The sequence below is a fragment of the Syngnathus typhle genome, linkage group LG1 (genome assembly GCF_033458585.1).
Source record: "Syngnathus typhle isolate RoL2023-S1 ecotype Sweden linkage group LG1, RoL_Styp_1.0, whole genome shotgun sequence".
NCBI lineage: Eukaryota > Metazoa > Chordata > Actinopteri > Syngnathiformes > Syngnathidae > Syngnathus > Syngnathus typhle.
Genome location: NC_083738.1, coordinates 17,166,382 through 17,179,930, shown reverse-complemented (window position 1 = coordinate 17,179,930; position 13,549 = coordinate 17,166,382). Strand labels below are relative to the sequence as shown.

The 13,549-nt window shown below is 46.3% G+C and overlaps 1 protein-coding gene and 1 long non-coding RNA gene across 5 annotated transcripts; one reads left to right on the top strand and one right to left on the bottom strand.

Annotated features, from left to right (window-relative positions):
• The first annotated feature begins 314 nt into the window (after positions 1–314).
• On the top strand, positions 315–13,416 carry LOC133154250 (uncharacterized). 4 transcript variants are annotated; one of them, XM_061278931.1, is made up of 6 exons: positions 315–732; positions 859–1,080; positions 1,385–1,651; positions 10,484–10,804; positions 10,885–10,988; positions 11,047–13,416. In XM_061278931.1, exons 2-5 carry the CDS (start codon positions 999–1,001, stop codon positions 10,965–10,967), a joined length of 753 nt encoding a protein of 250 aa, XP_061134915.1. In that variant the 5' UTR covers positions 315–732; positions 859–998; the 3' UTR covers positions 10,968–10,988; positions 11,047–13,416. The 4 variants fall into 4 exon arrangements, 3 of the variants coding, with proteins under 3 accessions (XP_061134915.1, XP_061135038.1, XP_061134835.1); XR_009714463.1 differs by lacking the exons at positions 315–732; positions 859–1,080; positions 1,385–1,651 and adding exons at positions 8,987–9,122; positions 9,428–9,712 and having other exon boundaries at positions 10,889–10,988; XM_061278851.1 differs by lacking the exons at positions 315–732; positions 859–1,080; positions 1,385–1,651 and adding exons at positions 8,987–9,122; positions 9,428–9,712.
• Positions 6,175–9,444, bottom strand: LOC133154468 (uncharacterized). The gene is made up of 2 exons (XR_009714474.1): positions 9,293–9,444; positions 6,175–9,116 (listed from the first exon to the last, which is right to left on the bottom strand). It is a non-coding gene; the product is annotated as an uncharacterized LOC133154468 (long non-coding RNA).
• Positions 13,417–13,549: the final 133 nt, after the last annotated feature.

Below are 13,549 nucleotides of genomic sequence, written 5' to 3'. Positions count from 1 at the left end.
TTAAATATTAGACTTAACAGGTGGCACACAGCTGTAGATTTCAAGGCATCTTAAACTGAATTACTCACACTTTTAAGAGTCTGACAAAAAGAAAAAATGGAACAGACAGACGGAGGAATCAAGAATTGGACACGTGTCCCAATCGTTGCGAAAAACCATGACCACGTATCCACCATTCATCGCAAAAATGGTCAAAAGTGTTTTTAATGAGATTCATCATGAATGCCTTCGTAATATACCGATTATTTTGCCTGAAGAACAGAATGTGTTTATATGATCAAAAGTCACTTGCGCAACTTGGTGTCAAACCCGTTGCCCTTTGCACTATAACCAGTTGCCAAAAAGGAGCCAGTCGTGGCACCCTGAGAAACCTTGTTGTTGCCTTTCATTTGAGTTGAAAACAATCGCATTGACTTCCAAAATGGGCTTGCCTACGATTCGTCACCTATACGTGCTTGTTGTTCGCCTTTGTCTTTAAAGTGGCGGCCGTGTCAATGATGACGCAGCACGAATCGGAACATGCGGGCATTTGAACTCTGCGAGACCTGCGAGACTTTTGCTCTTGGAGAAATAACAGAGAGAAAGGAAGGCAACGCTGTTTGAAAGAAACGATTGGAAACTGGGTTCTCTCGCATCCAAAAGGCGCTGTTTGCGGGATTTGCTGGAAGAAGCCGCCTGCGTGTCACTGACGCTCGCCGCGTCATGCAAAGAGGACGCCAAACGTCACGTCAGGTGGCCGGGGGCCCCCTCCGCACACGCTTTGCAAAATTTGAAAGCAAAAGGCTCAAAGTGTCCCCTGCGTGTCAAAGCCGCTTGCTGACGTTTGCTGTATGTGACGTGCGGATCGTGATCTTGCAGGGTACGGCGGGCGGAGCAGCCATCACTTGCTCGCTGCCAGCTGCCTGACTGCGTCCGCCTTGTGCCCTACCTACCTACCTACCTGCCGCCGCCAAGACTTGTTGCGGACTCCGCGCCTGCTTGGAGAGAGATCGTCTGCAATGCTGAACCCCAAGATGCAGCTTGCACTTGTGCTGCTCCTCGAGTTCTTGTGCCTCGCTGCTGCTGATGCTGTCGCTGAAGGTAACAGTCGAAATTGTCTTTTGAGATGCGCGATCGACATTACAAAGTCGGCACTAAAGTAAACTCGTTTTTTGGGTACACCCTTAAAAGTGCTGACAGACCCAGGAAGTTACTCAACTTTGTTTTGTGTTACCAAATGAAAAAAAAAAAACTGTTTGGGCAAACTCACCCGACTTGCATGGTGCATGGGCCGCTCCAATTCTTAACGCCGATTGGGATGGCTCTTCTTAAGCCAGCATTGTTGAGGGTGTACTTTGATGTATGGGACGGACTGGGAGGAATTCACCTTTTCTACTTTTGGCAGCCACGCCCTGCTCGTGCGATGCGGACAACATATGCACCTGCAATGCGGGTCAAAAGCTCGAATTGAATAGCGGCAGTAGCGGCGCGATCACCTGGAAGAAGGAAGGAAAAACTCTCAACGACGACTGGGCAACCTTCGATCCCGCTAACACAAAGCAGAAGGCGACGATCGGATCACTGAAGCTCACCGACAAAGGGACGTACGTGGCCATCGAGGGGGACTTTGCTGACTGTAAGGTGAAAAAGGTGTTCGTTGTCAAGATTGTGGGTGAGTTTGAAATTACAGCGCAGTCTCCCCTCCTATCACTTTCCTCTTTTGGCATCTCAGCCAACCTCCGATTCGAGAGCTAAAAGTCCAAAGTGTTCTAGGGGGGCTGTTGTGAGATTTGATTATGAATGATGATAGTATTGATCCATGATTCAAAGTTGCCTTTTTCCACCCTGTGTGAGATTGTCACTGTGATGCTTCAAAGTCAGCTTTTTGGAATTTCGAGTAAAATGCAATCCGGAAGATGATCTGCGCCCTTTTAAAAGGTCAACCATTTCTTTGCTGTAATGATTCAAAGTTAGCTTTTTGGACTTTCGAGTAAAATGCAATCCAAAAGAATATCTGCCCCCTTTTAAAAGGTCACCCATTTCTTTGATGTAATGATTTTGCTTTTTGGAATTTATGCAATCCAAAAGATGGATCTGCCGCCCCCTTTTAAAAGGTCAACCATTTCTTTGTTGTAAGGAGTCAAAGTTAGCTTTTGGGAATTTAGGCACTCCACAAGATGATCTGCTGCCCCCCTTTTAAAAGGTCCACCATTTCTTTGTTGTAATGATTCAAACTTTTTGGAATTTATGCAATCCAAAATGTGATCTGCCCCCCTTCTAAAAAAACAGGTCAAACATTTTGTTGTCGTCACACACGACCTTTGGGCAAAAAGTGGAAGTGCCGCATTTCTTTTTTTTCCCCAACAGATCGGGTCACCAGTGTCACGGTCAAGCGTTACACTGGAAACACGGTGGCTCTCCACTGCCTCGTTGGAAATCAGGACTGGAAGAAATTCAAAACATTCGAGTGGAAGAAGGACGGGGAGGCCATCGGTCCTTCAGCCAAGCGCAAATTGAAAATGAACAACGCAATGCTGATCATCATTGACGCCAGCGCATCCGACAACGGTGACTACTCTTGCGTTGGCAAATCATTCGACGGCGTTGAGAAGAAATCCGTGAGCTTCCCACTCAGGGTCTAGTGAGCAGCAGGGGTGAGTATTCTTTGTCCCCCAGCAGGCGGCGCCCCCTAAAGCAGTGCTTCTCAATTATTTTCTGTTACGCCCCCCCCTAGCAAGAAGAAAACTATTCGCGCCCCCCCCCCCCCACCGTGACTATCCTAACTTGTCTTGTAAGTCGTAAAATGTTGCACTGTCGCAAACGTCACAGAAGTAACAATGAGAGCGCCACTGCCCCCTGCTGTGGAAATGCGCAATTACACTTTATTCTAGTACTGCCAAAAAAAAAGCCTGTTCCCCAGGGTCACACGCGCCCCCCCAGGTATATACTATTTGAGAAGCACTGCCCTAAAGGGTCACCACAGTCCATATTTGAAAAGACGCTTTATCTTTGTGACCCACACAAAGACCAGGAGACGGAGCATTCTGCCGAGAACAGAAGAAATAAAAAAATTTAAAAAACTACACACACACACACACACACACACACACACACACACACACACACACACACACACACACACACACACACACAAAAAATGCAAGAGAATGGAAACCGAATCAATTGTATTTAAAGCGCTTTTTTTTGTAGCGCTGCTTGCTCCTGTCGGTCTCGATGTTATGATACGGCGGTGTCAACGTGCAAGATGACTCTTGGAAAACAGCGAGCCAGCTGGGTCTTGATGGTCTTCAGCTTGAAGGAAGCGGCAAAGTTGCTTTGCAGCATCACAGGCAGGAGCCTGGAATGCGCCGCCGCCGCAGGATTTGCAAACGTTCTTTTTCCTCATTTTCCATGCATCAGTTTGATAGTAGTTTTCGTCGCATTACGTGTGGTCAGATGCTGCCTTGCTTCCAAAGGATTCTCCCAGTTATATGCATGCTCATGGTTTGAATCTTTATTATAACTTGAATAAAGGCCAAATTTGTTATACAGCTTCCATTTGGGTTATAGATGCAACTTGGCAGTAAAGATGAGTGCAACTCCTGCCCTCGATGTTTTCTCAGAATCATATGTTCCTACGCGCAATATCCAAGTACAACTCAAATGACATTGTCTTGGAGAAAACGTAGTGTCGAGATCCACAGCACATGTGACAAACTGGGCAGAGCAAAGTATTGAAGGGATAGGGCTGTGGTAACCTTGTTGGCCCACCAGTTACATTGGCGCATTCAACCAAGCCCTCTTTGTGTGTGTGTGTGGGGGGGGGGGGGTTAACACAACACACTGCATGAGCTCACAAATGATATACCTGCAAATTCGTGTCGCGAGACGGGTTCAGACATGCGTCGTCATGAATTTACAGGATAAATCAGGTGCGTTCGACTCACCGAACCCCTAGGGTTCGATCGAAGCCCGGTTAAGAACCAATGGGACAGGGGAAGTGGATAGATGGCTGAGTGTGCCGTCCGAGCTGGATGTGTGGGCTGAGTGTGCCGTCCGAGCTGGATGTGTGGATTAATGGTGACCCACGGCTGACTGGAAGGCCGCCTTGTTTCTATAGCTGGCCGTGGGAGGACATGCCGGCTGGCCATGGAAAGCAACCTGACAGAGCGAAGAGCAGAGCAGGCCCGAAGGAGCAGTTGCGCAGGACCGGCGGCGGCGTTCAGAGCGTTGTCTCTGTAATTATAGCTGGGTTTCGAATCTCCCATTCATAGCAAAGATTCTCAAAACAGTGGTCGTGCAGCAGCTTATTGATTACAGTCGAATAGTTTCAGTCTGGTTTTAGAGCGAACCACTCCACTGAGGCAGCACTTGCTAAAGTGACCAATGATACGGCCATCTCATAACACACAGGGTCAGGCAAACGAGAATCAAGCGGCAGGCGTGCTTGTCAAAACAGACAAAACTGTGGTGACTCGAGAGATGGGGACTCGAGTTACTGTGACTTGGACTCGAGTTTGTTGACTTGACAAAAAATTCAAAAAAACTTGAGAAGTTAAAGACTCGGGACTTGACTTGCATGGGTACAACAATTTTGGAAGAAAATCTCCCTTGAAATAAAACTTGAAATCACACCTTTCTTCTTGTTTGTTGTCAATCGCGCATCGCATTCAGCCATCCTGCCCAACACACTTAGTAAAATTCATAATGGACGACACATCGTTTGACGCGATGGTGCAATCCTTGATGGTGTGTTATTGTCAAATATTGTTTGTTTTTTAATCTCCATTGCAAACCGGATATCATACGGAGGCCGCCATTACAGATGCGCAGAACGGATGCGCAAGACACGTCAGCGATATAAAGAGCGAGAGCTCAGTTCTCTCCCTAAATGCGTATTACAGGTAATATTTTATTTCACAACACTTTGCCTTGTTCCTTTCTTCTCTGCTGTTCACTTCAAACACGCTCCGTACGAACGCAATGCTCTCGTATCAGACGCTTGCTCGATCACCTGCTCGTTTGCTGTCACAATGTGCCCTACACAAATCCGAAACATTTCTTCGCTATCGAGTTTGCTAGCGCATGCGCAGTGATACTGACCGGCAGAATAACATCCGGTTGTTCCCAAAGATGATCTTTTTTCTGAAATAATTTTACGTTTACGGACTTAAGTGAGAGTCAAAATGTGGGTGCGTATTATACATGGGTACAGGCTTTTTCCCAGCATCGACATGCCATTTTTAGGGTGCGTATTATGCACGGGGGCGCATGATGCATGGAAAAACACGGTAATACATTTGAAAAAATCATATCGATAACACGGTAGGAGCGCAGGCTGAGAATGGTGTCCAAACTTTTTGCAAGGAGGGACAGATTTAATAAAGTGAAGGGGCCCGTGGGCCAATAGTTTTTTCAGACATTTTTTAACTACCAAAATTTCATGCAAATACACACAGTTAAAAAAAAATTTCATTGTCACAATTGTCTTTATTTATCAAAGGGCAAAATAACCAAATATAAGCCATTCAGGCAGATGTGAACAACTCTAAAAACACAAATTCTGCCTTTCGTTCATATCTGAAGAGTCAGATAACATTGAACAAGCTGTTTGAAATGCCTTACATTTACATGAGTTTAAAATTATTTTTGCTCCGTGAACATTTTAAACAGGAGTTATAAGTCATGCAAATTTGTCTGTTATTATTAAAACTTAAAACAAGGGAGTTTTGCTCTTGTCATTTACAATATCTTTCAGAAAGTAATAGTTTGTCTACAGGTTTATAACATCAACAGTATTAACATGGCCACTTCGTAATATTTAACATGAAGTAATATTTAATTTGGGTTTAATTTGGACTCACAACCCCGCGTGAAGAATCGCTGTTGTGATGCCATTTCAGCTTGGAGCTGCTTCACTTTATCAGCGCGGTTACTCCCTGTTAGCTTGTCCTATGTGTCAGCATGTTGAGTCTACTAGTGTAGGTTGAAATCCTTAAACAAGGCAACCGTTTCTTTAGAAATGAGACGAACACAATTGCCTTGATTTTCAGCGAAGAAGTCATGTAATTCCCATTTCTCTTGAAAGCGACGTTCCTCAATGTCAACTGTCCTCGTTTTCTTTGCAGTCGCCATGGCAGAAATGAGCGGCGAAGGGGTGGTGCTGCCAAAAATTGGAGGAATTACAGGTTGGAGTTTCTTTTTTTTTTTATATATATATTCAGTTTGACAGTGCAGGCGGTCCATAAATAATACATTATAAGACCGAAGCTGCGGGCCATATGAAATCTGATCGGGGGCCGGATTTGGCCCGCGGGCCGGACTTTGGACATTATTGCCATATACTATGTTGCATGTCTGTCAGACCATACAGTACATCCCCACAGAGACAAGTGAAATTCTACAAAGTTGAACGTTGTATCCCCGCTGTGAGGGAATCTTTTTCTAAGAACAAGCTGTTATTTTTTCCGACAATGTTGAAGTTTATAAAGCTCTGGTGTCTCCAGATGTTACGGATGAAACAAAATGTTTCTAATGCTCTGTAATGTGTTTCTTCTTTCAGATTTTTCTCAGATGTTTTTTTCATATTTGCAACTCAAATGTGTCAGACACTGTCAGCAGATGTTCATTAGAGCTGTCAATAGATCATTGTGTCAGGTATTCATTTATTTATTTATTTATTTTTGATTCTATGGTGTATTTTACTGAAGGTCAAAAAGTCAAAGTCTGCTTTATTGTCAATTTCTTCACACGCCAAGACACACAAAGAAATCTAAACAACGTTCCCACTATCCCACGGTGACGAGACATAGTACGCACGCAATATACATAGAAGTAAACAACACCAGAAAAATAAAAACAAGAAGGCACAAACAATGAATAAATAAGAGTGATGAATAAATAATAAATAAACAAATAACATAATAAATAAGAGGAGCAAAAATGGAGCAAGTGCGCATACAGCAGACAGTCAGAATATAGCGCAAAAGTACAGGACGCTACGCAGAAGGGGGGGGAGAGAGTTCAGGATCCTAACAGCCTGGAGTATGAAGCTGTTGGTGAGTCTGGTGGTGAGGGGGTGCAGGCTTCTGTACCTCTTCCCAGAGGGCAGAAGATCAAACAAAGAGTGAGCGGAGTGACTCACATCACTCACAATCGCGGTCGCCTTGTGGGTGAGACGAAGGTGTAAATGTCCTTCAGGGAGGGGAGTGAAGCACCAATAATCTTACCAGCCGTGTTCACTATGCGCTGCAGGGCCTTCATGTTGTCTTCAGTGCAGCTACCACCCCAAAAAGGGATACAACTGGAGAAGACGCTCTCAATGGTGCCACGGTAGAATGTAGTCATGACGGCTGGAGGAGGACTTGCTCGCCTGAGTTTCCGCAGGAAGTACAGGCGGCGCTGAGCTTTCTTTGCCAGTGATGCGGCCCAGGAGAGATCCTCACTGATGTGCACCCCCAGGAATTTGGTGCTGCTCACTCTCCCCACCGCAGCACCGTCGATGGTCAGCGGCAAGTGTTGGGTGTGACCCTTCCGGAAGTCAACAACAATCTTCTTGGTCTTGTTGACGTTCAGCAGGAGGTTGTTGTCCCTGCACCACGCGGTCAGATGGTCAACCTCCAACCTGTATTGAGTCTCGTCGCCCTTGGTGATGCTGGTTGTTCTGACACTCCCAGCAGATGCCGAGTATACTGCCAAGACAAGTACAGGGAGCAGTGCAAGGGAAAGACCAACTCAAGACACAGACAGACAGACAGACAGACAGGCAGGCAGGCAGGCAGGCAGGCTGGCTGGCTGGCTGGCAGGCAGGCAGGCAGGCAGGCAGGCAGGCAGGCAGGCAGGCAGGCAGGCAGGCAGAAAGACAGAATCAGAGAGACCTTTGGCGTAGTTTGCTTGTCCTCATTCTAGAGATTTTGATTGTTTTTTTTACGGTACCACCCACAACAAAACCCCAAAGAATGATTGTGTGCATGTGTGCGCACAAATGCGTTTTGCTTGTGCCCAAGCATTTAAGTGTGGGTGTGAACATGCACGTGTGGGCAAGGCCAGGGTGGCCTGGTTACTGATTCCTGGCCTGAAAAAAATCTCCCAGTCCGGCCCTGATTACTGTGTACTTATGCTCTAAAATATTTTAAATGAGCCCTTGTCATTGAATTTGTCAACCACAATATAACTATCCCTCCATAGGTTGAAGGTGGACAAACCCAGGCCTGTAGACTGGAGAGCAATCAAAAAATCCCAGAGTATTTACAGGATTACAGGAGAAAAAAAACAACAAATAAAATGAGCTATTTAGCCCATTCAATGTATCGTGAAATATTTGAAAGTAAAAAAAAAAAAAAGAACAAAAGCATGTGTTTATATGATCAAAAGCCACTTGCGCAACTTGGTGTCAAACCCGTTGCCCTTTGCACTATAACCAGTTGCCAAAAACCTTGTTGTTGCCTTTCATTTGAGTTGAAAACAATTGCATTGACTTCCAAAATGGGCTTGCCTACGATTCGTCACCTATACGTGCTTGTTGTTCGCCTTTGTCTTTAAAGTGGCGGCCGTGTCAATGATGACGCAGCACGAATCGGAACATGCGGGCATTTGAACTCTGCGAGACCTGCGAGACTTTTGCTCTTGGAGAAATAACGGAGAGAAAGGAAGGCAACGCTGTTTGAAAGAAACGATTGGAAACGGGGTTCTCTCGCATCCAAAAGGCGCTGTTTGCGGGATTTGCTGGAAGAAGCCGCCTGCGTGTCACTGACGCTCGCCGCGTCATGCAAAGAGGACGCCAAACGTCACGTCAGGTGGCCGGGGGCCCCCTCCGCACACGCTTTGCAAAATTTGAAAGCAAAAGGCTCAAAGTGTCCCCTGCGTGTCAAAGCCGCTTGCTGACGTTTGCTGTATGTGACGTGCGGATCGTGATCTTGCAGGGTACGGCGGGCGGAGCAGCCATCACTTGCTCGCTGCCAGCTGCCTGACTGCGTCCGCCTTGTGCCCTACCTACCTACCTACCTGCCGCCGCCAAGACTTGTTGCGGACTCCGCGCCTGCTTGGAGAGAGATCGTCTGCAATGCTGAACCCCAAGATGACGCTTTCACTTGTGCTGCTCCTCGAGTTCTTGTGCCTCGCTGCTGCTGATGCTGTCGCTGAAGGTAACAGTCGAAATTGTCTTTTGAGATGCGCGATCGACATTGCAAAGTCAGCACTAAAGTAAACTCGTTTTTTGGGTACATTCTTAAAAGTGCTGACAGACCCAGGAAGTTACTCAACTTTGTGTTGTGTTACCAAATGAAAAAAAAAAACCCTGTTTGGGCAAACTCACCCGACTTGCATGGTGCATGGGCCGCCCCAATTCTTAACGCCGATTGGGATGGCTCTTCTTAAGCCAGCATTGTTGAGGGTGTACTTTGATGTATGGGACGGACTGGGAGGAATTCACCTTTTCTACTTTTGGCAGCCACGCCCTGCTCGTGCGATGCGGACAACATATGCACCTGCAATGCGGGTCAAAAGCTCGAATTGAGTACCGGCAGTGGCTCTGTCAACAAGATTATCTGGAAGAAGGAGGGGGAAGAATCAGCTCTCACCGCTGACTGGGCAACCTTCGAGGCCTCTGACACTAAAGAGGAGAAGGCGACGATCGGATTACTGAAGCTCACCGACAAAGGGACGTACGTGGCCATCGACGGGACTACCCTTGCTGACTGTCAGGTGAAGAAGGTGTTCGTTGTCAAGATTGTGGGTGAGTTTGAAATTACAGCGCAGTCTCCCCTCCTATCACTTTCCTCTTTTGGCATCTCAGCCAACCTCCGATTCGAGAGCAAAAAGTCCAAAGTGTTCTAGGGGGGCTGTTGTGAGATTTGATTATGAATGATGATAGTATTGATCAATGATTCAAAGTTGCCTTTTTCCACCCTGTGTGAGATTGTCACTGTGATGCTTCAAAGTCAGCTTTTTGGAATTTCGAGTAAAATGCAATCCGGAAGATGATCTGCGCCCTTTTAAAAGGTCAACCATTTCTTTGCTGTAATGATTCAAAGTTAGCTTTTTGGACTTTCGAGTAAAATGCAATCCAAAAGAATATCTGCCCCCTTTTAAAAGGTCACCCATTTCTTTGATGTAATGACTTTGCTTTTTGGAATTTATGCAATCCAAAAGATGGATCTGCCGCCCCCTTTTAAAAGGTCAACCATTTCTTTTTTGTAATGAGTCAAAGTTAGCTTTCGGGAATTTAGGCACTCCACAAGATGATCTGCTGCCCCCCTTTTAAAAGGTCCACCATTTCTTTGTTGTAATGATTCAAACTTTTGGGAATTTATGCAATCCAAAATGTGATCTGCCTCCCTTCTAAAAGGTCAAACATTTCTTTTTTGTAATGATCGAAAGTTAGCTTTTTGGAATGTATGCAATCCAAACGATGATCTGCCCCCTTTTATAAGGTCCAACATTTAGTTGCCGTCACACGCAACCTTTGGGCAAAAAGTGAATGTGCCGCATTTCCTTTGTCCAATAGCCACGACAACCTCCGACGTCCAGGTCAAACGTTACACTGGTAACTCAGTGGCCTTGCACTGCTCCATCAACGAGAATGAACACGTCAAAGAACTCGTGTGGAAGAAGGACGACGCTCCGGTCGGCCAGGGAAACTACATTCTGGGCAAAGCGGTGATGATCGTCACCAAACCCGACCCAACCGTCAAGGTCGAATACGTTTGCGTGGCCAAACAATTCGACGGGGCTGAGATATCCTCCTCGGCCTTGACACTCAAGGACGGCGATGTTGACAGCGAGGTTGTGAGCGGTGACAGCAATGTTGTGAGCGTTGGCGGCAAAGGTCAGTACTCTCAGCCGTCGCAAGTGTCACTACAGTTCATATTCGATATGCGCCCAGCTGACCGCTTTCTCTTTATTAAGGTAGATCAGGTGTGGGTGCCCTGTCCTACAGCGTTTCTCTGCTGGTGATGTCCGTCCTGGCTCAGCTCTACTGGATGGTGTAGCGCCCGCCGCAAGACCAGCGGGTGAGTCAACGTCCGTCCGTCCAATTGACCTCCCTTCAAGCCCTCTGCTTCTCCTCAGCTGCTGCTGTCCACGTCCGTCCCTGGCTAGGAGACGGAGCACTCCACCGCAAGCAGCCCGCTCCACCCTCAGCGAGCCCACTCCACCCTCAGCGAGCCCCTCCCAAAGGATTTTGCCCTCCAGACGATGATACTCAACATCGACGACGAGCAGCATTTCACAGAAGAAAATAACACACACACACACACAAAAACAGAATGAAAACCGAATCAATTGCATTTGCGACAATTTTGCAGTGCTCCCTGCTCTTTTCTGTCTCGATGTTATGATACAATGTACATGATGACTCCACGAAAACAGAGAGCCAGCCGGCTCTTGATGGTCTCCAGCTTGAAAGAAGCGGCAAAGGTGCTTTGCAGCATCACGGGCAGCCGTTAGCAAGAGCCTGGAATGCGCCCGCCGCCGCAGGATTTGCAAACTTTTTTCCTTTTTCTCATTTTCGTGCATCAGTTTGATCGGTCAGATGCTGCTTTGCTTCCAAAGGATTCTTCCAATGATATGCATGCTCATGGTTTGAATCTTTATAACTTGAATAAAGGCCAAATTTGTTGAATACAGCTTCAATTAGAAACTTGGGATGATAAATGTACCTAGGCTGTTAACGTCAGTGGAAATCTGCCCAAGTTGTTTCTCAGAAGCCCTCAGCGCCATTTTGACGCGAGGTATTGTGTGCAACAAAGACCAGGGAAACACTCTTAGAATATTTTTGACAATTTCTTGGATTTCTTAAAAATGTCCACACTAAAGCGCCCTCTATAGCCCCACCCTTTTTAATACTACCACACTTCCATCCATGCAGCCTGTTAAGGTTTTGTGCGGCAGCAACCACAGCCTCCCAGGCACAGAGGTGTAAGGCCTGATGCATGCCATGGCGCGTCGTTTTTGTCTTGATTTTCTTTCCCCGGGTTCAGCTCGTCTGATATTATAGCAGCAGCCCATTTTTGTTAGATTTTTTTTTCTCGAGTTCAGCTCGTCTGAAATAATAGCAGCAGCAGCAGCCCATACTCGTAGCTCGCCCCGCCTCCACCTTTAGTGTAGATATTTGGCCTATTCCGATCCAGCCATGGGTCCAGCTGGTCCATCAAGAGCCTGTCTCAGCTCTCCACAAGATCTTTGGAAAATCGGATAGTTCCTGGCCCAGTCTTGATGTTTCAACGTGGCTGTCTCGCACAATGGTGCCAGATCAGGTGTGTTAGCCTTCCATTACCTTGGCCATGTCTCTGAGCACTAAACACCAGGTACTTCTGGGGCACTCCAGGTAGATTGAAGATTGCCGCTAGCACTGCGGGATCATTGGTTCCTTGTGGCTTAATGTTTTGAGGCTTTTCAAATCTTTTGCTTGCATCTTAACACCTTTCTTGCCACATTGTTGATTGTTTGCAAGGAAACGTTTGATGGTTCTGCGCTCGTCACGTCCCGAGATCTTTGTCACGGATCGGACGGAGCAGGGCGACCAAACGCAGCTTGGACCAGGGTTTATTGGAGAAAACAAACTAACAGACTCGGCAAACTGACATGACTTAACAAAACAACAACTAGACTGACTCACCGGGACGTAAGACAAGAAGACAACAGGACGTGGCGACAACAGGACATGGCGACAACAATGATCCGACGGGGAGTGAGGGGCAGACCAGACAGGACTTAAATACATAACAGGTAACAAGAGGTAGGTGAGAATGATCACACTAATCACGGGCACACAGGAGGGGAGGGGCGAACACAAAGGCACACGGACAGAAACGATGACAATACGCACATAACAAAACAACCGAGGACAAGACGTGACAATCTTAGCAGTTTCAAGAGCGCTGCGTCCTTCTTCGGAATCTTTCAGAGTCACTTGAATCTTTTTTTGCCCCGTTTGGCCTGAGCCAAAGAAGCTGCCTATTCTATGTATGCACACGGTGAGATAGGGTGTCACTCGGCTCTGGCCCCACCATCCTACATAAGACAAACGCACGTCGCTTGATATGCTTCTTTTGAGTAAGCATTCAAGCGTATTAAGCATAGAATTGGAAATTATCCATCTCCCTCTGTCTCTCATATACATACATACATACGTACGTACGTACATTAGATTTTTGTCAAGGACAATAGAACAAATCATTTTTAAGCGGGGCAGGGTGATTGATTGCATTAAAAAGACAGAAATATCAGTGGTGTGCTTTAGGGCTGAACAACTGACAATCAAATTCCTAACGACAATGTAGTAGAATGACAAAGGCTACAATATGAAAACTATAAAACCACTTAATTTGGGTTAGTCTGTTGGCTGATATTTACTATACTGTCTGAGTCAGACTAGTGCTTAAGAAGTGCAGTCCACGTGTTTACATCCCATCGTGTCATAAAACATGAAAAGTTAAAGCGCCTCGTTTGTTTGCATTATTGTCATTTGAGTTAAGATTTGACTTTTGTTGACACCACACCTTCGGTATACTCTTTTTATTAAGTTGTTCGAGAGAGTGTTTAAAAGCGCAAGTTAAAGTGTCAGTCAACT

Excerpts from the sequence above, each read along its gene's own strand:
- LOC133154250 (XM_061278851.1), top strand. The coding sequence starts at position 9,041 with ATGCTGAACCCCAAGATGACGCTTTCACTTGTGCTGCTCCTCGAGTTC. Across the intron at positions 9,123-9,427 it reads TGCTGATGCTGTCGCTGAAG|CCACGCCCTGCTCGTGCGAT; the intron begins GTAACAGTCGAA and ends TACTTTTGGCAG. Across the intron at positions 9,713-10,483 it reads GTTCGTTGTCAAGATTGTGG|CCACGACAACCTCCGACGTC; the intron begins GTGAGTTTGAAA and ends TTTGTCCAATAG.